General features: G+C 37.9%; 1 protein-coding gene across 1 annotated transcript; it reads right to left on the bottom strand.

Moving 5' to 3' along the window:
• Positions 1 to 3401: 3401 nt before the first annotated feature.
• IQCE (IQ motif containing E) lies at positions 3402 to 24143 on the bottom strand. The gene is made up of 22 exons (XM_010075707.1): positions 24129 to 24143; positions 23498 to 23545; positions 22806 to 22848; positions 21588 to 21728; positions 21164 to 21295; positions 20107 to 20177; positions 19280 to 19393; positions 18575 to 18625; positions 17981 to 18051; positions 17682 to 17754; positions 17215 to 17264; positions 14353 to 14510; positions 13801 to 13856; positions 13287 to 13495; positions 12401 to 12505; positions 11529 to 11631; positions 9155 to 9250; positions 8414 to 8437; positions 7216 to 7327; positions 6056 to 6188; positions 5190 to 5326; positions 3402 to 3532 (listed from the first exon to the last, which is right to left on the bottom strand). The coding sequence occupies exons 1-22, from the start codon at positions 24141 to 24143 to the stop codon at positions 3402 to 3404; spliced, it is 2073 nt and encodes a 690-aa protein (XP_010074009.1).
• Between the last annotated feature and the right edge of the window lie 457 nt (positions 24144 to 24600).

The raw sequence follows: 24600 nt of genomic DNA, 5'->3' as shown, positions 1-24600 counted from the left end.
GGAAAGATACACTGCAACTGTTTTAGCATTAAAAAGATCCCAAAATAAATGACATAAAAGACTTGCATTGTTATAAATATTAAAAAGATTGTAAAAATTAATGGTGCACTCATATGCCAAGATTAATCCTTTTCTATTTCAACTATATTAAAAGTTGCCTGTGCAGGGATTATTTTTATAGCTGTGCAGAAGACAATACAGTTTTCAGGTCCTGATGCCTCAGTAAAGATTTACAGGCATAGGCACTTAAGGCAAAAAGAGATCAAGAGAGACAATGTCCCATGAAAGCCAGATCTCTATATTCACATTATCTCCAACTAAACACCATGGTAAATTATAAAAGGTTTTAAGTAGGCAACATTATCCCATTATCAGTAGAATGGAAAGTGTGCTGTTAGATTACTCAGGTTACAGTGGAGTTTAATTTTAATTCAAGACCTTGACACCCCCACAAGGCTACCAGTGCTTTCTACAGCAGATGTATTTCTCAGAAACTGACTGCACTGGACCTATCTCAACAGGTTTAAGCCACACCAGTTTTTACTGTCCTCAGCTCCCTGTTAAGGAAAAACACCATTTATGCCCAAATTAACTTTTTCTTCCTTCATTGTTCCACACTTCTTCCCAGATTTACAGGTGCTGGCATTCAGACAGATAACCACAGAATGAATGAAACCTAGTGTCAATTACTGCTCCTTTCAACCCGTTCTATTACAGTATATAACAAAATAACATTAAAGGCTACTATCACTGTGGAGGTTTCTTTTATACCACACCAAACTGTTGATGTGCAGTGAGCATACAGTCATCTTCCAAACTAAGATAGGAGTTTGAAGCCTGGCTCAAGTTAAGTATCAGATTTTTGACAGCTAGGAGAAAGCAGACTCAAATTTAGGTAGCTCTAGACACATTTTCATTCACTCCAGAAAACGTTTACTCCTCTTCACCCTGATTTCTGTCTGTAGCTTTGGGTCATACCAAGATACTATCTCCCCTTTATCCCAGGCCTCGTCTATTGACAGCACTACTGCTAGTCCCATGTTCAGTTAAAACCCATGGCTTTCTGCTCTGTATCTACTTCCTAATGCTTTCATATTGATTACTACAGCAGAGTAAAGTAAAAGAATGTCATCTTCATTATATTTGCTGTCCAAGTATTTCCCTATAGCATAACAGCTAGGTAGGTATTTGATATCAGGCTTGGTCCTGACACAGTACATACTCTCCCCTTAATGTGCCAGAGTCCTCAGCTCTAGTTACTCTCTCTGGAGGTATCTATGACACAGACACAGTTACAGACCCAAAATATAATACAGAAGTAACTCAGTATAGCTCTGCTTCTATTTAGCAAAAGGACTCTTTTCATAACCTGACTTCCAGAAAAAGAGGGAAACAGATCTCAGCTTCTGCTAAGAGGATTCTATCCCTTTTATTCTTTTATTTTATATATTTTTTTAATCCTTTCTGCAGATGACAGTCATGTGACCAAAGTACCAGCAGGAAAAAATTACCCAAAGGGGGTGTAAATGACATTCTTCAGACTGCTTTGGGTATGGAGAGCTCCCAAAACTGCCTTTGGAAATAGCACAGGCAGCGCTTCCACTGATGGGATTAAATGAAATCAGCTGCATTGTGCTGCAGCCATCCCGTTTCCTCTTTGGCTGCGAGTACTGGCATCAACTATGACAAGCCTCAGATAGGGCTTCACTGAAATCAAAGAACTGAGACAGCTCTGACTTATTAGTATTCTGCAAAACAGTGGTGACTGATTTTTAATTTAAAAAAAGATGAGGGAAAAGGTGATAAAAATCTTATATTTAAAAGTGTGCTTTCTGTTTACAGGAGGCTTTATTACTCCTTGATGACAAAGAAATCACTAGGGTCTCCACAAAAACTTCACTGTGTGTTTGTAGAATTGAATTCTCCTTCCAGTAAACATATAATGTATCTAGTTCACCTTAAAAAAACCACACATATTTTAATGCCTATGAAGGACGCTGGCATGACAGGAGGAACTATAAGGTCCTCCTTCCAGTCAAGAAGTACAGTCCACATAAAAAATCTGCAAAAATCCCTCTGACCCTATACTCCACAGCCCCTTATGTCTTTGGTCCTTCTGTGGACAACTATATTGTTGAATAATGTTATTTCTAGATGCACTCTTAACTTCTGTTATAATCCAGCCTACCACTTCTGTTCCTAAACAAAACTGCATGGGTTAGGTTTTGGGTATGATGCTCATCCTAATCCATACCCCTCAGAACAGAGCTGGGAGTGCCCGTGCTTTCCAGCAGCCAGCCTCGTAGCTTTACCTGATGACAGAAGGTGGCTGTATATTGTGACCCCTCTCCCAGCCTGCGACCGAGCTCACTGTGCACTCACGGTATATATACATTTCTAATGTGTGCACATGCAAAGTAGTACTGAGAAGAGTTCAACAACAGCAAAGCAACATTAGACTTAAAACCCCTTGGTGCTCAGTGTATGAGCCATCTAGTTAGGTGAAAGTTTCAGACAGTCAAGCGACATAAGCTAAAATGGGACATAAAGCAACGTATCTCCTATGTCAAATGTTTTAACATGTTAGAGATGACCCTGCATAATCCACTCATATTTGTGATAAGCAGGAAAAGCAGTCACAAGGGTACGCTTTAGAGAACACTCCTGCTATTACGCACCTTCTGACAAATACAAAAAATTGATTACATGACCAGACATTTCAAATACAAAATGGTACTATACATATCATAGCAAGCACATGTGGAAAAGGCAATAAATAAGAAAACCCTGCTGACACAGAAGGCCTACAATAGCCCTATGACAAATAAATGGCTTTCTAAAAGCCTTCACAAGGTCTGCACAGACTGTAAATGTTCAGTATAAAAATAAACAAAGAAGATATTAAAATATGACACAGTAAAATTTTTTGAACAGAGAGGACCTGGCAACAAATACAAGCTGTTCCCCTTCCTGTACAGAAGCTGAAAATTGGAGCCATGTCATTAACTACTTTCTGATTAATTGAATTATTTTAGTCATCCTGAAACAAAACATTGTTTGACATGAAATAGCTTCAGGCTTTATTGCTTTCATTTAAATCTGGCAATTGAATTTATAATCCTCATTGTGAGACAAAACATTAAAGTGTTTTGTTTTAGTTTTTAAATCCAAACTCTTCATACCAGGAGGAAAAGGCTAAGAGGCAGTCAGTGGCTTTTAGCCATAAAGTCTGCAGAGATGACATATCAAACAATTTTTCATTTATGGCTGAAATAATGACAACTATCATTAAAAAGGGGCTGATGTTCCCCTTTTTTCACCTTTGATATGCTTTATCTTGGTACAAATAGTTTTGTTTGTGAATCAAATAATTCAAGATCACCAGAACCTGTTACCACACCTCAAAAGTAGGAGTAGTTTTTCTTCATCTGCACCAAAGGAGAGGCAATAACAATATCATCTGAATCATCTGAGTGAGCTTCATCCACAGGCAGAGAGGGAGCAGGCTGTGATTGTTTCTCGGAGGACTTGGCTGAAATAATTACAAAGGAAACAAGGTCATCAATAAACAACACTGGCAAAAAACAAGCCCTTGTGGGAAGTGTAAAATTCTCTGAGCCATTAAGTTTCCAGAATTACCTACAGTTATGAATAACTCAGATCTATCTTTTCCTGCATATAGCTATGCCTGTTTCTCTTTAATGAAAGAGCAAGCGTTGACATACTGACCACACATGATTCGTCTTATTGTCTTTAAATCTTTGCACATGGTTACACACCACAAAGTAAAGCAATTCGATACCAAAACCATCTCGGGTCATAAAAATAAATATTTATTACATGGTCAGAAAAGGAAAAATTGACCCAAGCAAGCTTAAGCAAGCAGAAAGCTCATAATAAGAACTTCAGTCAGATATAGACAGAGAAAATGGAAATCGGTGAGGAAAAAAAGGATGAAGGCTCTCTGTGACCGTTTTTCATCCTTATATCTGTAAAATACCAAAAATATTATTCACATGCTGTACTACTGTACTTAATGACAACAAAATCAGTGACCATACCATACTTCTTTTTCTCTTCCCTTTTGCTTCTTTGCTGTTTTTCTGGATGCATAGTTATATGCATCTCATTGATTCCAACATTTGAAGAGATGTTCAGGGCATGAACAGATAGAACCCTCATGATTCCAATAAATACTGGAAAAATCAGAGGGATAAAATGGATATGTACAAGACCCCTAACATCTGATGAGCAGAACCTGCAGCTTGTATCCCCTCTGCAAGAGATCTATGAACTAAATGATGATAGCTGTTAATACTTCCTAGCACAATATTCTCCCCTCAGCTTCACTTATTTTTCAGTTTACAATATCAAGTCTCTGAAAACACCATCTCCCAGAGAAGAAAACAAATCAAGACCACCTGTGGCAGAAAGAAGAAACAGCCAAGTAAGAAGCTATACATTAAGATTTTGATACTGAAATGCAAGGGAAAATAGAGGGCACACAGAGAATATCACTTGAGGAGAAAAACAGACATGCCATGGGGCTCGCTGTGAAGTAAGAGGTTCCTGACACAGAAAAAAAACCCTCCTGGTATGTAAGAGGCGGCATATACAGCAACTGGAATGTGGAATAAAGAAACGGACTACAACCAGCCCAGAAATAGAAAAAGAATGACAGACAGAGAGCCTGTGAATGGAAAGGAGGAATGCAGGGAGGCCACTACATCGACCTCAGCTTACAGAATACAGGACTAAATACACATGGCTGACAAGGATGGTTTTTACCAGATGTCCGTCCCCTTCAGAAACTAAGTCAGGATGGTGAAAACGCTCTTGGCTTGTTTATGGCTTTGGGTCCAAAACAGTGGAAAGTACCATGCTACAGCTATAGGGCTGGGGAAATTGAAAAGGAAGTAGAGAGACAATACAGAGGAACACCATGTTCCTTGAATAATTACCACTCACACCAGAGAGAGACCTTCCAAACCACAGCTGTGACAAAAAGGCAAAGCACTGGGAGGAACCTGGAACTGATACTGACACAAAAAATAAAAGCTTTGAAAGGGACTGCACTTGCCAGTATAAAGCAGCGTGTTGTCAAATTAAAAGACAACATGTGTGTGCATGTGCAGGTGTTCTCTAAGAAACTGTGTGTGCACCCACTCCAAACACATACTTTTGAACACAGAGGGAAATGAGATTACCAGGAAAAGATGACATGAAGATTGAAGGAGGTCTCTGGGGTGCTGCTGAGACCTGTTTCTTCTCTGTAATGTCAACTCCAGAATCTGCATTCTCACTTGGTGCACTGGACACAGAGGGCCTGCAAAAAGACATACTGCATAGCACGAGGCACAGAACGGGAATAGTGGTCTGTCTTCAGAGAGTATGCTGAAAAGTTTCTTGTGTTGCTAGCCTCCAAGAGGTAAAAGCTTATCACCTGCAGAAGTGAACTCAGACACTAAAGTGGGGTGACAACTGTGTAACTCTACTTGTAACCACGGCAGACAATATTAAAGATTTTCAAAGCAGTAAACCCTGGAGAGAAGGGAAGTATTTTCAAGCACAGTCACCATAACTGTAAGCAGTAAGCAAATCACTGAGTTGTTCTTCCCAAGCTAATCACTAGATTCTATGCAAGATGTTATTCTAGCTCTTGCCTGTTCCTCTCCTGTGTAACCCTTAACTTCCACAGGGCTTCAGATCCACTTACATTGAGTATACTAGCAATCACTTTCATAGCAACTGCAATTTTGTTATTTTTTGCCTTTTTCCAATTAGTAATTATTTCAGTTTACTTTTCCTCATCACTATGGAAGAGAACACGCAACAGGATATAGGAAAACTACTGCCGCAACAAGAAACATTTAGTTGCACACCCTTTGAATTTTCTCATAAGCAAGGTCTCCATTGTCTTTGTTGGAAAAATGACCTTGTTCTCCATCTCTGCCAAGGAACAGACACTAGAATTTTATAAAGAAAAAAGACCCCTCTCCTGTAATAAGAACAATTCTGCTACTGCATGTTGCAGAAATATCTATTTCTCACTTACCTCTCCTCAAGCAGTACTGTACGTGCTAAGTGAGCCCTGAAAATGGACTGGATGAATGTCACAATCTCATCTTTCTCCTGGCCATCAGAAGACAAACTCAAGGAATTTGACGTGGAAGACGTGCAGGAGTTCTGCAAAGCAATCAGATTAAAGAAAACCGACCTTTTACAGATTGCACAGAAGCTTGATAGAAGCTTTCACAACTTTATTCCTGATTGTGAAAGTGGTAGTAAAACAAATATTCCCATCTTTTGGTCTGTAGTCTTTAAAGTTCTAAGACTAAATCAGCAAGAAATGCAAATCTGATCATCATACAAGCTTTGAAGCATCTGTATTCAATTAACGAAAGAGGAGACACCTACAAGGAAAGTTCATTTATTTTCCAGGAAGGAAGCCTTCTGAAGTTGAAGGAGGTAAGGCAGCCTTCATGATTGATATATCTTCTGCTTGTATCAAGCAAATGTATTCAGTCCTGCTGCATTGGGCCAGTTTACTGAAATAAGTGCATGTAAAGTGCAACAAGATGGACAACCTGGATGGAGAATTACAAATTAACTTTAGCCTGCTAAAGGTCCAAAGGATGTTCATATAAGTTAAGCAAATGATTTACAGAAACTAAATGTTTAATTAGGAAGGAATTTTTTTCATATTCAGAACTGAGCAATCTGGAGCATGTTTGACATGACAGAGGACACTACAAGTCTTTGGTTGAACATGCTACACGCAAGACTCCTTTACTTTTCTATCCAATTAAAGATGCTTCACAAATTCTTACTTCTGAATTTCAGTGACAAAGGTTGATCTATTTCTACAATGATTCAGTAGTGAACATGTGAGAGCAAGTACAGTTTTCATAACACTCCAAATTAAAAAGTTAAAGGGTATGTTATTACCTGATGGGAGAACCGTAAAAAAAAAAAAAAAAAAAGAGGAGACCTAGTTACAGTCTGCAATGCAGAGAAGTTATAGCTTTACCTCTGAGAAAAACTGTGAGCTGAAGAAGATGGAAAGGGAGGCTAGGGAATGAGCTCGGTATCTTTCTGGAATTACAGTGGTGCTGCCCACCAGTGCACTAAAACAACATCACCAGCTGACTCAAAGTCTGGAAGTACAGTACTTTACACTGTAAACTGAACACAATGGGATGCCTGGATACCCATTTGCCCCAACAATTACCTTGTTGTGAGATTTTGCATCATGCATCTTGTTATTCAGTAACAGTTTCTGCCGAGCTAAATGTCCTCTGAAAGCTGCCTGAAGCAGAACAACTGCCTAGCATGGAAAGAAATAAGTAGAAGTTAGCTCCTTTGGAAGATGGCAGTTATAAACTAAAAAAAATGTCCAGGGGGAAGAGGCACATGGGGAAAATAACTTTTTCCTGTGCAATGGAAAGTCTTTGATGTCTTGATGTTTTCTTATGTTTAAGGGATACACACACATCTGCATTACTTCACAGGTACTCTTCTGCGACCCAGAGAATCCCCAGCCTGTGACAACCCATAGACACACACCTCCATGGTTTAAATTCAATCTGGGAGGTGTTCATGACTGATCCTATCAAATACAGTTAAGTTCTAGCTGCCAACACCAGCCTGTATTTCACAAATAGAGCAACACGCTCCCCTTCCCATTAGATTCTGGCTACCCAGCAGACTCTGTGATGCTCTGGTACGATCAGAAATCAAGCCAAGTCTGGCAGACCATTGTGGTGATTATACCAAACATAAGTCTGTCCTCTCTACTCAGAGATTTTACTGGATTCTAATCAACAAAAAGCATCTAGATATGAAACAGCATGTCTGTGTCACATGGTTAGAATTCATTCCAATTTCTGAAAGTAGGATTTTTAATGTTCCGGAAGAAACAAATGTAAAGTGCTATGTTGTGCTATTTGAAAAACAGCTTAATCAAAACCTTTGTACAAAACATTTATCAAAATGCGACAAGTTTGTCAAGTTAATTTCTTCATAATACTCAGAGACATTTCTCCTTAGCAAAGGCTTCAAATCTTTCTGAAGACTCACCATAGTGAAAACAAAAGCATTCTTAGAATTACCTAATGTAGAAAAACTTCTCTGTTTGTATTGAATTTTGTTCAAAATTTTCAGAAGCATTCATCTTGCAGAAGGTAGTAAGCACAGAAAATTTGAAACCAAAAGGGCAACACTTTGACAAGATCTATCAAACAAAACCAGGATGTCACAAGGAAGAGCACAAGCCAGCCTGAAGAACAAACATAACCTTGGTACAACAGTTCATATTACAATAAAACCTCTTTAAAAATAAGTTATTTGTTTGTGCTGTGACACAAAGTAAACCTGTTTTACTGTTTTGTTGGCTATTACAAAACACACTCACCTCATCCAGAGCAATTTCTTCTTTCTGAAATGAAAAATGTCCAAGTTAATGCCACAAATGTATACAAGTTTTATCTAATAAAGATTTTCCACATTTTCCCCAACAATTAAAACACATAGAAAATACCTGTCCCACCTCCCCCTGAAAACTTAAACAACAAACTTAAGGAAAAAAAAAAAAAGTTTTTCATCTTTGAAAGATATGGAGACAGTTCTTTTGTCTTTAGCTTCCTAAGAAGCAATTACAAGACCCACCTCACACCATAAGTCCTATACCTGGAAAAAGCAGCATTATGTTGCTGCCCATAAAACAAAACTTAAGGTTAATGCTTTTTTTCCAAATCATTTTGTCTTCATTGAGTGTAACTCAATACATGAAACTTCCTGCATTGTTCAGAGGATTTCTGCAAGGGGAATTTAACTTCTCAGTAATACTCCAAGGAGGCAATAGCAGCAGTGCTGCTTCAAACACTGCTATGCTTCCTTAGCTTCTCTGCTCACCCAGACTCCCCCATTCAGAAACTGGTTATCTTGCAGCAGAAACAAGGTATTAGGGAGCAAAGGCAAAAGAAGCAGCAGAGAGGACACGGAAAAAGCAATGGAAGAGAAGATGGTGATAGTGAATCATACCGGGAAGCACTGCTGCAGTTCCTGGAGCCCAGCAGCAGGTTACTGTAGATGCTAAACAAGAGTAAGATTTGGAGGAGGATACCCTCAGTGCTCCCTGATAGGAGAATCTCACCTTTTTTCGATACATTTTCCACTGTCTCTGGATGATTTCAGCTGCTTGTTCCTTCCTATGATCTTCTTTGCCTTTAACTGTGCAGAGTGGTGAAGACTGCAAAGAAGAATCTTTAACTTAGTACACTAAAGATGCAAGCTGGAATTCTATGAGGGGAACAGGTTACAAACCCTTCAGAAAAATCAGCACTAGAGTTGTTAAATGTTCATTCTGCCTGCAGGGTGGAAAGAAGTTAAAGAGGAAACTCTTAGTTCTGAATACTGCTCGTGTTCCAAGTCATCACCTAGACAACTGTCACAGTGAAACACATGCCTGTCCTTATTTTAGCTGCTGGTAGAGCATGGGAATGGAAAGGTTTTCATTGACACATACTCCTATTATTCTATGCATTGCTAAAGCAACGAGAGCTCCAACAGTGGAACCCACTGCTTTGTTGATCTGAAATAGTTTGTATGTTATCGACAGATTGAGAACAAATGTCAGGATACCTAATTTTGCAATTCTTCTCCAGGAAAGACTAGTATTGATTAACATCTCATCCCGGAAACTGTGGCAAAATAATAATAATCTCTTTAAGGTTACTGATGAGTTGGCCATCATATGACACTGACAAGACCAAGAGCTTAGGTAAATTAGCATAACTACTCTTCTGTCTTGAAGAAATAACTAGAGGAAAAAGAAGGAAACCAAGCACAAAACAAGATTTTGTTCCAGTGGTTTCTTCAGAGATGTGGTTGCATATTCCACCTCTTATCATCTGATCCTTTTGATCCCTAATTATCCCATGCTGGTATTCATTCCAATTGTCATACCTCACTTGCCAAACAAAAGTGAATTTTTAATTTTAAAATATTAAATTAAATTTTAGTGTAAAATTTTAAGTAGAGGAACAAGATATTTTATAGACTCTGAAAAAAACCTCGATTCTCTGAAAAGGATTTATTTATAACCTAAAAACGCTGAGTTACAGGCTTAAGTTTAGCAAATGGATCATGTTATATTAAAAATGACAACCTACTATTAAAAATGAAAAATTGGTAGGAACTTAGTGATAATTACAAATAATGGGAACATTTCGATAAATGGATGGTTACCAGCCAAGAATATATATAGTCTGCAGAGGAAAAAAAAGGAGCTGTTTATTGGCTGTTTTTAAGGACTCAAGTTATTTGGTATTCAAAACATCATCTAGCATCCATCAGTCTATAACACACAAAAAGGAATCTAAAGAATTGCACAGTATATCAAAACTCAGCACCCTCTTAAGCAAGTGGACATTTTTATTCATACTTTTTACTACCTATATTTCAGGTTCTATTTATTTTTAAATACAAATGATCAAAATCTCCAGTAATAGTTTTCAACTAGTTTTTAGTGTAATTAGTTTAACATGACCACACTGCATCTGAAAGTGTCTGTCGGTACCCGTTGATCTCTGCTGGGCAGTTACAGCAAGGTTCGGCAGAGGGATGGAAGATTGCAAAGATATTAAGTTCAGTCATATTTCACGAAAGAACCCCAGCTGATTACAGAGCCCCATTTAAGATTGTCCAGGATTAACAGATGCAAAAATATATTTATTAGATACCAGAAAATCCAGAAAGGTTATGAATACTTCAATTCTATAAAAACTTCAATTCAAAGGGGATAACAGTTTATTTTATTGTATTGACACCTTCCCTAATTCTTTACTTAAATGTGGTGTCCCACCAGCAGTGGAATTAAAAAAAAAACAACCAACCCTCAATTTTCATGATGATTAGTGCTCTATCTATAAACCTTCCCATGAAAAAGCACCCAGCTTCCATCCAAAGAGAAAACCTAATGAACATTTTCTGACTGGACAGCACATGTGCTCGGAATGATCACCTGACCAGCATAAAATAACTGAAAAGGGTTTTTTGTCTTTTGCCAGTCTGCCAGTGAGCACACTTACCTGTGTCTCTCTCCTTTATCTAACTGTCAGCTCCTAGAAGACCTCCCTCCCTCTATAAAATTGGACTGAAATTAGGTAATGGGTTCAGACGTTATAAGAAGATATAAGCAAAACCACAAATATATTTTTTCTTAGAAAGTAAGGCAAAAAACCCCAAACACTTGGAAGCGTAAGCTTCTTCCAACATTCCACTGAAGAAAAAAAAGTGATGGTGGGACAGATAATCACTATGAGAACAGCTCCAAAAAAAACCCTAAGTTGCAGTGGTAATTATTGAAACAACTTAACAAACACTGGGAATTAACCATCATTCACAATCTCTAGACAAGATTTAATGCCTCTCTGAAAAGACACAACTAGCAGCTACTTATGCTATCAGCTCAGTTTGCAATATGCAAGGGAAAAAAACAAAACAAACAAGCAAAAATATGTGTCTACCTTATTAAGCTTTTCCGTTGTACCTTCTGCCATTTGTACCTTCTCTTCCTCCACTTTTGTCTCCAACTTCCCTGTTTCATGTGTCAGGTTCTGGATTTTCTCACTATGGCTAAAAAGGCAAAGATACTTATAGCTAGAAATTTTGTGTTGTTCCTGCTTTGAATATATTGAACCTATTTCATAAAATTTGGTTGCTTTGGTTTTTTAAAGTGTGAAACTGCTCAGAATAACATGATATGTATTCTCATAGTAAGAACTGATGTTCCTTGCCTGTTAAGTTGTGATAACACAGCTTTATGTTAACATTTGGAGAAAAAAAAAAGCCCAAAGTTACAATGGTACCCTTGATACTATTAATGATGCATCTAGATCTGATGATTGACAAATATGAAAATGCAGCAAAATCCTTCCTTACAAAGCAATAATGAAATCACTAAAATCACTTTTTTTTTTGCCACACTTGCACAGGATTATTGTCAACAGTCATACAGAATACCTTCAATGGAATCACATATTGGCAGTGGTCTAGAAGTGTGGGCTTTGAGATGGTAAGGTAAAGATACTACCGTTTTTCCTTAGAAAGAACAAAATGTCTCTAAGCCCAACATAGCAGCTTTCTTCTTCCATTTATCTTACTAATTTTTATTATAATCCATACTTCTTAGTCTTCCACTTCCTCTGAAACCACTCTATAGAATTCTTCTCCTAGTAACTTACTCCATCCCTCCAAAACAGTTCTACTAAAATGAATTCCCAACTTCCGGCAGCTCAGATGAACTCCTGTGGATTTTGAGTCATTTCAAAAGAGAATTATACTTCAGCAGACTTTTTCTCTTGGTTCTGAAAAGATCTGCTAATACAAAATATGATACCTTAAAGTCTGCTCTTCTGTACTCTTCTCTTGCTTCTTATTCTGCCACTTCTGCAGCTCCAGCTCCACTTCAGCCTTATCCTGCAGTAACTGCTTGATTTCTAATCTATACAGGTATAAGTAAATTAAGGTAATTAAGCAATACTTAAGACATTCACACTTCAAAGTAGTTACTTTTTGTTTAAACTTCTAAATCAAATAGGTTCTCAAATTTGTGAAGTAACTAAATGTTTACTTTTCCTCTTAAATAAAACTAAATGCAAGCGTACATTGTACAGACGCAAAAGGCCCCTTCGCATGCTCTCACTCTGCATTTTTGTTCAGAAGAGAGTTGACAAGGGAGGGAGAGTGTCTTACAAACAACACACAGCTGTGTGCACATCTCTGCTCGTGATCACATTAACCTGCCTGCACTGACACACCAAGGGAGTCCAAGCAATACAAATTGCAAATCAATTGCTTACTGGGGAGAAAAGAAGTCCCAGTGCATGATATGACAGAAGGCAGACTTGGAGAAAGTGGCAGATGAGGACAAAATATTGAAAAAAAACAGGACAAATTTTAATAGCAAAATACTTGGAAGAAGTGCTGCATAAAGTGACGTATACCCTTCAAAGGCTTTTAAGTGGAGTTGGCAAAAAAATGCCTTGAAAAATGCATTAGAAACGAGCAAAAATTCTCATTTTCCATCCTCTCGCTGACTTTTTTTCCTCAATGTAATTGCACAATGCTAGTAGGAAGCTTTTGAAATAAAAGCTGAAGGGACCCTCAAATTAATTTTCTTCCTGGAAATGTGAAGGACTTATGTCATTTCATAACATGATAGGAGATAAGTAAGTAATTCACACCTACAAAAGAACAACATCTCAGACAAGAGACACACTTACTCTTTACTGAGCAGGAGATTTTGAAGTGCCTTCCTATCACTCTGCAGTTTCTTCACTAGCTCTTGGAGGTGACAACATTCCTCAACATGGTCTACCTGCTGAGAGGCTGGATGGTCCAGGTCTATGGAAGGTGAAGATGACACAGCAGGTAACTGTGATGACTCACTATCTGCTGATGACACCCTGGTGTTCTCCATTGCACATACTTTCTAAACAGGATAAATTTACACAAAAAATATAAAAATAAAAAAATTAAATTGTAGCATATAATTTTATTGAGGCCATCAGAAAAGATCAAATGAAAGTCAGTGCTAAATTGTGCTTCTATACATAAAAAGTATGAGAAAAGAAAAAAGGGAGGAAGGGCACGTGGTACAGACACCAGTTTAGATGTACAAGCCAGAACGCACACAGCTGATAACATTGCAGGACTACATGCCATGAGCACAAGCCAGTGGTTCTGCATTTTCTGCTCAAAGACAGGTAAGATGGCCACATGATGATGATCACTTACTTTTTCTAGTTCCGAAATCCGCCTCACCAGCCTCTGTCTGCTCCATTCACTGTAATCTAAATACAATAACGAAGCTTTAAACATCAAACTATATCAGTGAGTCATTGATCTTGCTTTCTGAAACTTCTGTTCATACAGAAAGACTGTCTAAAGACCTCTGAACTCCAACTTAAACTATGCAGCAATGAAAAAAATGAGAATTGTTTTAAAATATCTGACTTCTCCATCAATTAGCTCAGAAATCAATATAAGCTATTCACATTCATCAGTTTTCAACAACTGAAAAAATGTTTTCCAGCAAAATGTTAAATCTTCAAGTGATTCCACTCCAGAATTCAAGGATAACAATAAAGGAAACCCTGGTCTGACTGGAACAGCACACCCAGAAGTCAGAGACTCCTGCAAGAAGCTTGTCATTCCAACCTTTGCCCCTCCTGAATCGTCACCTTTATAATAACTCCTTGGTATAACTATTGTAAGGTCCTGCTCTCAAACATCTTTCAAATGTACGTAAATCCCTTGACCCATGTTCACCAACTTTTCAGCACGTACTTTTTTTTTTAATGGAAGGAGGAGAACTGCTCAGTACATGATGTAGATCTTCTTTGAGCCTCTGGTTCTCATTCTGAAGTTCCTTGATGTTCCTGGATAATCTCAGGACAGCAGCATTCAGTGCCTTTAGTCGTTTTTGGGTATCTCTGCCCTCTGTACTTGAAAATGGGGTCAAAACCAGAAAGTTAACTTAAAAGCAGAGAACAAAGAAGCAGTACTAAAAAGAGTGGAATAGCCTCATTAATCACGTCAGCTGGCTGAGTTACCTGTCTCAGCTTGCTCCCAATAGCATTACTCAACATTTTTTACTTGAGGAGCTACCCGTTGTTTTAGGAAAAAAACATGCAAAGACCATCTTGCTCAACACTTGAACAATTATTTTAATTTGCATCAAAGAAAGAAGATACTTTGAAAGTTCATTTATTACTTTTACTTCCTCTCCCACTCTGTTTCATTAACACATAAACAAGGGTGCTTGTATGAGTTTTACTTATTTGGTTTTCTATTTGTTTTGTTAACCAACCTTGTAATGCTTTGCCAGCGCTCTGTGGAACACTGATTTAAAAACACTATCTTCAGCCAGCTGGGATATTCCTCAAAAAAACTGCTCAGCAGGGAAAGCTAACCTGTGTGCTCCGAACTGCATTCTTTTACTTAACAAACAGATTGAGACTGGTGGGGAGAGAGAGCTATACACAGATGGAGTAAGTCTCAAACAAATCCAACACACAAGTGTATTTTCAGATAACTGTGAATACTGCTCTAATGTAAAAGAAATTATTCCTGTGAAAGTAAACCCCAGAGAAATTTCTTTCTTCATTTAAGATTGATTTAAATCAATGAGAGATTTGAGACAGATTTGAAGAATACAACTAACATCGATGTGATGAGAATAAAAGGCATCAGAAAAGGGAAAGCCTGCTATGTGTTAAAACTATTTTAAAATACACTACAGTGATTTTTGCTTTTTCATTTTTCTAATAAAAGGGGGAAGAAATCTCAGTTTCTAGATGCACAAAGTTTGTTCACAAAACAGATTCTAGTGAGATTAAATACTGGTTCTTTACTGCTATGAGAAAATTCTTAAAAACTTACTACTGGAGACAAAGGTCTGAAGTAACTGATGGACCTACTTTTGGACAAATGCCACTGACAATCATAGAACAGTTTGTGAAGTAATCTTACATCCCATGCAGTGGAATAATTACAAGGGAAGGGAGGAGACAATCTACAATAAGCATATCAGAGGGAAAAGCTGAATCTAATCTACCTTTTGGAAATTAAAAGGAAGTGAAGCAATAAAAACAAACAGATAAGGCTGTCCAGATGTCATGGATGACTATTCATACAACTGTCCCATGCAGGGGGGGGGAAATTTTGGAAAAAAAAAAAAAAAAAAGAAACCAAACAAAACACAACACACCATCAAAACCAGGAAGTAACAGAAATTCTAGAAATCATAACTGTATCACTGAGTGCCATTATTTTAGGCTCATCAAAATCTAAATGAAAGAACTACAGACCATTTTGAGGACTTGAAAGGTTGCCCAGTTTCTAGCTACAATTGGATACTACAGCTTCCCATATCAATAATCATATTTCAGCATTAACACTGAAAAAGAAGAGCTAAATGCCATTCACTTCAGCCAGAAATAATGTAGACAAACATCATGAAATAAATACTCTTCTACAACTCTTTCTATGTGCCAGAGTCCTGACCTTCAACATCATTTATTATTTCACTGCTCAGCCTCTCAAGTAGAGACTGACAGTCACACAATGGAGAGAGACTGCCCTGGCCACCGCTTTTTGAAGCTATGAATAAATTAGGACAAGGAAGAGACCTGATGACTCATTTTCACCTGTAAATAAATTAGGTGTGATGGCTCACAGCCTCAAAGCTAGTCACTGCATGCCTGAGCCAAGAGATTAATTAAAAAAAAAAAAACAAAAAAAACAAAACAGTGACAAAACAAACTGCAGTTTCCGATCCACGAGAGAGAGTGAATTAAGGAAACACAAGTAGTATACATTATGACCCATAAAGAGTTCTCCTATGTTTCTATCAATCTAAGTAATTACACACAAAATTAACATAGTTGTCTGTACTTAACACTAGGAGGGCACGCATATTTTGAAGTGATGGGATAGCAAGTCTTCCCATCCCACAAGACTATTACCCTCTTCTGAGCTCAAATAACACTCACTTGCATAGATGCTTTTACTTTGCTTTCTTACTGGAGCTTTGTCTTTTGCCCTTGTGCTTTGACTCTTTTCCTCTAGAGACTGTTTACCTTCACCACCATGTATACACCTGCACACCAGTGACAAGCACTAGTATAAGCTTCTGTGACAGTGTCTTACTAGTGCCACTCACAGATATCTTACAAAAGCTACCCTGACCTTCAGATCTGTCTCTCTGTATGACAGGAAAATAATGTTACTCAAAAATACCTTCTTTGCAGTATATACCCTAGAGCAAGATGCAGAACTGACTCAAGAGTAAAATGCCAGACATCTAGTGAGTTTGTTTCAATTACCAGTGATGTCAGAATAGGTGTGATTATGGGGAAAGATGGATTTTATTTAACAGAGTTTTCAGAGCTTTCATGTACTTTTTAAATAGCTCTAGTATTTTTTCCACATCCACAAAATGATCTACCTACAAGAAAAAAAACCTGGTAACTAAGACATATGCCAAGGCTGTGAAGCCAACCAAGGCAGTAACAAAAAGCAAATTCAGAAATCTAAATTACAAAATGAACTGTTCCCATGTAGTTGTTTTCTATCAGTTAAAGCAGTATTTGAGTGATGTATCAAATACGTATATGCAAACATTTGCCTCAAAAGAATTAAACATACTTTTTCCTCATTGTCTCAGATTTTGCCAGGAGGAGTTGGAGACGATGAACCTGTGAAATATGAAATATAGATTCCATTAAGGAGCTAGCTGTGGAAGCTGACGTTGCTAATGCAACACATTTGTCTATTAGGTGAAAATCAGAACAAGACTCTTTGGGTAGCAGCAGAGGCAATGATTCCATCACTTAAAATCAGCCTGCTGTTACACTGGCTTTCATCTAGACACTACGCTTATGGATGTACATTATTTTCTTTATTTTCCCTTCTTGGTTAACACGCTCTACTTAAAGAAAAATGATTTTCCAGTGCATATATTTGGAGCTATGAGAATATCTATGAAGATTGATTCCAATGACAGTTGTAGCCAAGCTCTAAGAAACCTATCTAAAACATTCCATTTATACTTTGACTCAACAACTGACCAACGTCCTCTCCTGCATGCACGTTGAAGGACCTGTCAGATGTACCTCTTCATAGTAGGTTTCCATAGCCATCCTCACTTCTTCCAAATTAGAGGACTTCATGTCTGCCTGGAATTTGCTGAAAATAGAATAATACAAAAAATAATCCAGTCAGACTGGCAAAGACACTGCAATACCTGTTGGTTTACAATTTCTGGGTGGGTAGTTTATAATTGCTAGTATGTTCTCAGAGTTCATTAAAACATCTTAAGGAACAGAAGAATACAGACAAAAAACCCATGGATTTCAAATTCCCTTTATTATCTCATCCAATACAAGCCTCTGCCCCCCCGCCCCAGTCATACTTAATAGTGTTGTCTTTCTCCTTGCACTGTTGTTCTAGCTTGAGAATCTTCTGCTTTAATCCACTAACCACCTACAGAAAGGACAAAGAGCTCATGAGTCCTAGAATAATCTGTCTCTTCACAGAAGTTCCACTCCTCCATAACCTTGCCCTCTTCTTTATAAATTGTACCCAACCAGATATATTTACTCCTACACACTTCAGTATTTAGTTTATCATACACATGTGCTACCCTGTGACAAAGGGAACACTAATGAAGTCAGATCCCTAACTCATATCTGAGGTAACATAACCAGCTTATTTAATAATTGTGTAGAAATATTATTAAAACAACTCTGCCCACTACCCTGCTGGAGTCAATGCAGCAAATAATAGGGAGACAATTCCCTAAACAGATTCAAGACAATGACAAAGACAGCTCCCTAAAATACTGTTAATTCCAGATCTTTGTTACTGGTTTTTTATGTGACTATAGGCACGGTTCCCTAATTCCTTATTTTTTCTTACTTCATTTTCTTATTTTAAATCAGTGGTTTTTCAGCTTGGCAAAAGGAAAAAAAAAAAAAAAGGCAAAAGGTAATGAAGAAACTATTACCCATCCATTGTTAGTCATCTTTTCTGACAAAGCTCGTGCCAGCTCAGGCCCCTGCAAGAGAACACAGTTAACGTAAGTGACCAACCTTGCTACTTTATTCTACTGACAGCTTTTTCCACTGAATTTTCTAACCTACTCATCTCCACAGTCATTTCACAGTCCAACAGCTTCAATGCTGAAGTCCCTCTGCTCATTGTTTTGTATTAGCAGAGTTCTCCCAAAAGGCACATTTGCATGCAGAAAATTACAGCCACAAGGAATTCTGTGAAATTCAGGTCTTCTGACCACGACCCTAAATGCTCCTCAGCCTTGTGCGTCTGACAACAAGGCTCAGCTTTTGTTTCCTGGGTCAGGTCCGCACGCATCAGTCACCATACAGGAGATAACTCCCTTCTACTCTCAGGCAAAATATTCAGAAATTGCGCCTCTAAAAAGACAGCATTTTAGTTTTACTTTCAGCAATTAAAAGTATCTTTGCTAAACAAACTTATCTGCTCAGCATGGCATGAGCTTCCTTTGAACTGAGCTGGAATGGTGAGCTGAGATATACAAAACAGAAATCCCTTCATACCAACCAGCCACCTCTCAAGCTCATAATTCTTGGGAACATACTACAGACTCCTGAAATCTAGAGACACACGGAGAAAAGGATCACACTGCCCAGCACTCTTTTGCCCCACTTGTATCGCCCCAGGAAACAGTCACCCTGGAAGGATCCAACAGTTGTTCAATCTGTTTATCCTTTCTACTGTTCTCTTCTTCTAGTCGACGGAGCTTAGTTTTCATTTGATCTCCCTCATTTTTCTGAGCTTGTATTTTCTAAAAGAGAGGAGAAAAATTGTAAGTACATTTCAGAAATAAAAACACACTCGCTTTTCACATGGAAACACGTGTTGATGTCAATAACAATCCAGTTACGATGGCCAGGATGAAGCAAAAGGAAAAAAAAAAAAAAAAAGATCATTACACTGACCAGGACCAACAGAAAAGGGAGGTGACAGGGCAAAGATAAAAGGAAAAGTTTTAACAGAAAGGCAACCTTACACAAATGATGTATAATAACCAAGGTATTTGTCTATAGGTATCCCTACTGTTCAACATGCCCAGTCCTCATCTTTCATACTCTGCACTAAACTCAACTGAAAAACTGTTCAATTGTGATGGGTAACAGCCAGGGGGGAGGAAAAAAAAAAAAGGAGGTGGAGAGACAAAGAAACCAAATGCAATGAACCTTTTCAGCGGCCAGCTAGGGCCATGGCTGGGGTTCAGGACTGGGTATACTTCAAGGCTTCCACATCCAGTACTCAGAAGTATCTATCACACCATAAGAACAATGAAATTGCCTTAAACAGACACAAGTTTCGTTTAGCCTCATATTACAAATGCAAAAAAAAAAAAAAAAAGGGGAGGAAAAAAAAAAAGGAGGATGTCCCAGCTGTAGAAACCAAAGTATTCTGAACCAACAAGGCCTGGATATCTACAGGTGGATGGAGCAACAATGACTTTCTGAGTAAGTACCAGAGAGACTGTACCTTTTTCAGTTCTATGATTTCATCATACATATCTTCTTTTTCTTTGTAGTCAGGAGTTCCAGGAATGTAGCCTACAGAAAAAGGTACACAAAATAAGCAGATCTGAAAGAGATATTTTTAACTAACGAGAAACCTTACTGTTAAAGGGAAGTATCTAGAACTGCACCAAAGTGGAAACTAGGCTTTTTTTTTTTTTTTTTTAGAAGAAGGAAAAATCAGCAGGGAAATTAATTTAAGAAACAGAGGTGAAATGGAGAAGTTACTGTATCAACCTTCTGCCACATTTTACAGCAAATTTCTCCTAATTCCTTCTCTTCGCTCTGGTGCTAGATTATAATATCCATCTCAAGAAAGATACACGCTTCACAGAAGACTGCAGTCTTCCCATCCCAACAATCAAATTTACAAAAGATTTCTAAAAGATGTCCAGGATATATTTTTCTATTTATCCCTGACATGTAAAAGTGCCATCTTTTAAAGTTGCCAGAAATTATTTATTACCAGTAACAATATAGGTGTCATTTTAAATGGAAGTAGGATTTTTTAAGTTTACAGTTCTCCTTTAAGAAAAGCAGAATAAAAGTTTTAAATTTTGCTCTTCTCATAAAACTCAATTGATTTTAATATCACAACCACATGATAAAACTCTAGAGAATAAGTAAAAGGAGTCAATTACATAGAATTTCAGGCAAGCAGATGGTTTCTATCAATGGTTCCTAAACTATGTTTTGCAAAGTCACAATAAATTGTCTACAGCTGGCCCATTGAACCACATTATATTTGCAATGTTTTCAGCTGCAAATGCATGGCAATTTGCAAAAAGTTCTGAAAGCTAATAGTGATTCATTGCTCAAAAAAAAAATCTGGAAAACTCTGTCTTATCCAATTTAGAAATCTCAAAAAGTATCCTACGGATCATATTTTGACACATGTATTTTAATACAGGTTAAACTGAAATGGCTGTTGCTTTACTAAAGCTAAGATCTTCAGCAGTGTGTGCTTTTACATAGAAGAAAGATCACTAACTTTCATCTACCACACCCTTTACGTAGTTTACCATTACTAGAAGAACGAGAATGTTTTGGTTTCTTCATTCCTAGAGCTTCCTTCAAATATTCTGGAGTGCTACTAGAAATGTTAGTTCGCATATGCCCCATGTCAACATCTGATTTCAGAGAATGGCTCATTCCTGCCAACAAAAATGGAACAAAAATGCAAAAATCAGGGATAATTGTGAATTAAATTTGTGGATTTATTCAGAGCAAATGCAGATGCTGTTAATTATTCCCTCTATAAATTCCAATGCTCAAGATCAGATAACTCAAACTCAGTTCCAACCACCCAAAGAAATAACAGTGAAATGGGCTCCTACATAGCCTATAATAAAATACAAATCTATTTTTTTAAGAGTTTATATATGTTAAGCTGTCCATAACACTGAATTTTATCCACATATGCAGATAAAGTTGCTACAGCAATACCTTGTTTCAGTGATCCCAGCCACATCTGCCTTGGGTTTTTTCCAGCTGCACTCTCGAGACATGCACTGCCTGCTCCCCGCAGAGATCGCCAAACTGCAGCTTTTTTAGGATACAGTTGTGTGCTAGAGCTGTACGGAGACTCTAAAAGAAAAGAAAATACCTCAGCATTACCTTAAAAAGCCCAACGTCATAAAAACTCTTTGTGTCTTGTGTTTTAAGGTTCCCAGACACAGTCCTATTACTTCTAAAAATAGAATTTAACAGTGCACTGCATACTGGCTTATGCAGAGCAACAGTACATTCCCCTAAAAAAAAGTCACAAAAAAGAAAAAATAGAGAAAGGCATAGTGACGGTCATATGAAAGTTATCAAAAATTAAAATTATTAGTACACTTTAAATTATTAGTACAGATGGGCACTACATGGGCTAACTAGTTGGTCTTCAAATTACCAAGAGAAGTACAGTAAGAAGCAATGTAACCAACATCATAGCTGAAATTAAACAGCTACTTCACATTCCAACATACAGGCAAGCAAAAGGATTTCAGGAGAAGAAAAAAGATAGATGTGCATCTACCAAAAGAACACGCCTCTTCCGCAACCTAAAGCAAAAAAAAAAAGTGCAATGTTACTTAACTTATTAGAAACAAAATAATCAGCAACAATCGGAGGAGAAGACTTTGAAGTATAAAAAGGAAGGTAAATGGAAAAGTATGTAAAACACAGAAAAACAGACAAAACCCCACATTAAATCTGCATAGCTGACAATAACATTTTACTTCTAAGATCATGTTAAAAAAAAAACCCCAAAACCCAACAAATTAAACAGAGAACTGCTTAATCTACAAAGATACGTATCTACTGGATGGTAGGTAGCTCCAGCAATTCTACATTCTTTATCATAATTTCTCCAAAAAGACAAATAGAAAAAGAAATTCAGAATGCTTGCCATTAGAAGGGACAACACAAAAAGGACATAGTTTGTGCTGGAGAATCAAGAATTACAGCTAACCCATAAACTTCAATATTTAGCCTAAAAAAGTATAACTTCACTAGTTACAGAACAAGACTCAGACAGATGTGTTCTGCACACACCAGTGAATAATTCTGAAGAGAATAATAAGAAGTTTCAAATAAATCTTCCAGTTCCTGTGCCCCACAGAAATCTATCTTGTTCTGCAATAAGAGAAGCAGAAGAAAAAAATTTGGAACACTTACTTGGTGACTTTGGAGGCTTGTGAAAAATTTTCTTCTTTAACTTCTGGAAAAGAACAAGAATTTTTAATGTATTTTAAATATTCCACTCTTTAAAGATTTCATCATATAATCTCAAAATTGGCTTCAACCTCCATTTTGTATGAAAAGCACTTGTTTCAGTAATACAAAATCTTCTGTGTAGAAAACAAAAATAGTAACATTAAGTACATACAGATTTGGCCACAATCACCAGAATTAAGGCGGTACCTACTGAAGTTTTGTGCTACAGGTAAAAAGTAGCCTATTCATGTTCAGAACACTAAGACCTTCCCCACCAGTATTAAATACAAGTAGCAGCAAATTCAAGATGATCACAAACTAGAGGCTGATCAGTAGAACCATTTAGCTAAAAGAAAGACTTATTCAATTCCATTAACTCTGTGAAAGGATTTCTTAGGCCCATAACTTCTTAGAACAGCAAAATGAAGCCAAACACCATCTGCAGCCCCCAATGCTGAGAATTTAGAAGCCAGAATTAGAACTGGAATTAGAGGAGGTTTTTGAATCAAACTATGTTGCAATAACATTGTTAGCTCTCCTCTCTGAAGGGTGTCTTATCAACCCAGAGACATCAGGTGGATGCAGTGTGTGCAAGAACATGCTGAGAGGCCTTTTACCGCATTCATCCACCGCACGCCATGAATAAAACTCACCGTTTCTGTACCTGATTCACAGGTTATCATAGACAGGCTGTCATCTCCCTAGGAAACAGAGACATTAACTGTGACATTTACTACTAAGTAAACTGGTTGTAATACATGTCCAGAAAACTTTATATCCTTTTACTATCACAAAGGAGTTTCAGTGCAGTAAATTCAAATGGTAAAGGTGTCACCACCACTGTAACAAACAGCACCATTTGCTCTAACACAAACGTTCTGTGTGATAGAGCGCAAGTCACTTCAGACTCGAGCCACAGAGATTTATGCCCTTCAGTGCACAGAACCGCAACAGCTGAACCTTCAGCTTGCACAGTGCTGGTTCTGCATTAATTTTTCCACCAGTAAGAGTTCAGCAGCAACTCATCTGTCTGTCTCCTTCCTTATTCACTTCTTCCTACCCTTAACAAGCTACAGGGATGTTCAGTACACTTGACTCGAGAAGTGATCAGGCTGAGTAAAAAACCCCAAACCCAGTAACCAAAAGGGGTTAAGTTTTCATCTGATCGAATGGACAAGTTCCCCAGCTTCTCAAACATAAGCACCTCTACAGCAGAAGGAAAACTTCCACTTTGCTTTCAAATTATCTGAACGTATGCTGCCCTCGCAGAAGGAACATTTTCACCCGCTGTGCCTCCATGGCGCTCACAGCTGCGGCACTATTCTTTGGACAGATGCCGATCTATCTCCTTGTAAGAGGCAGGGCGGGGTGAAGTATTTTTGAGAACCCCAGCTGACAGAACAGGAGCTGGGATGGACAACACCAGAGCAGGTAAAACAGCTTTCAGTGCTGGCTGAGAGCAGGTAGGTTTACATCTCACACACCATGCCACAGAGCTTTTAATTTCCTGAGGCACCGTTCCTTGCAGCACACTGATTATTTTTGTTATTTTAAGGCCTTTTTATCACTCTGGGAGATCTACCGAACTGCAGCAATCTCATTAGGAATCGGAGAATATGCAAGGTGCCCTGCCTTGATAGGAGACAATAAACAGCAAAACATCCACCAGGCTATAAACGTGCCATAACAAAGACACCCACTCCCTGGAAACCCTCACACTGCCTTTGCTCTTGCTGAACAGGCCCAAGAGCCACCT

This window comes from Pterocles gutturalis, unplaced genomic scaffold (assembly GCF_000699245.1).
Source record: "Pterocles gutturalis isolate BGI_N339 unplaced genomic scaffold, ASM69924v1 scaffold46232, whole genome shotgun sequence".
NCBI lineage: Eukaryota > Metazoa > Chordata > Aves > Pterocliformes > Pteroclidae > Pterocles > Pterocles gutturalis.
This window is presented reverse-complemented; position numbering and strand designations above follow the sequence as displayed.

Coding starts and splice junctions, on each gene's coding strand:
- IQCE (XM_010075707.1), bottom strand. Junction 21,729..22,805: donor CAAGCCTCCAAAGTCACCAA/GTAAGTGTTCCA, acceptor CTTTTCTTTTAG/AGTCTCCGTACAGCTCTAGC. Junction 5,327..6,055: donor ACAGTACTGCTTGAGGAGAG/GTAAGTGAGAAA, acceptor GTCTTTTTGCAG/GCCCTCTGTGTCCAGTGCAC.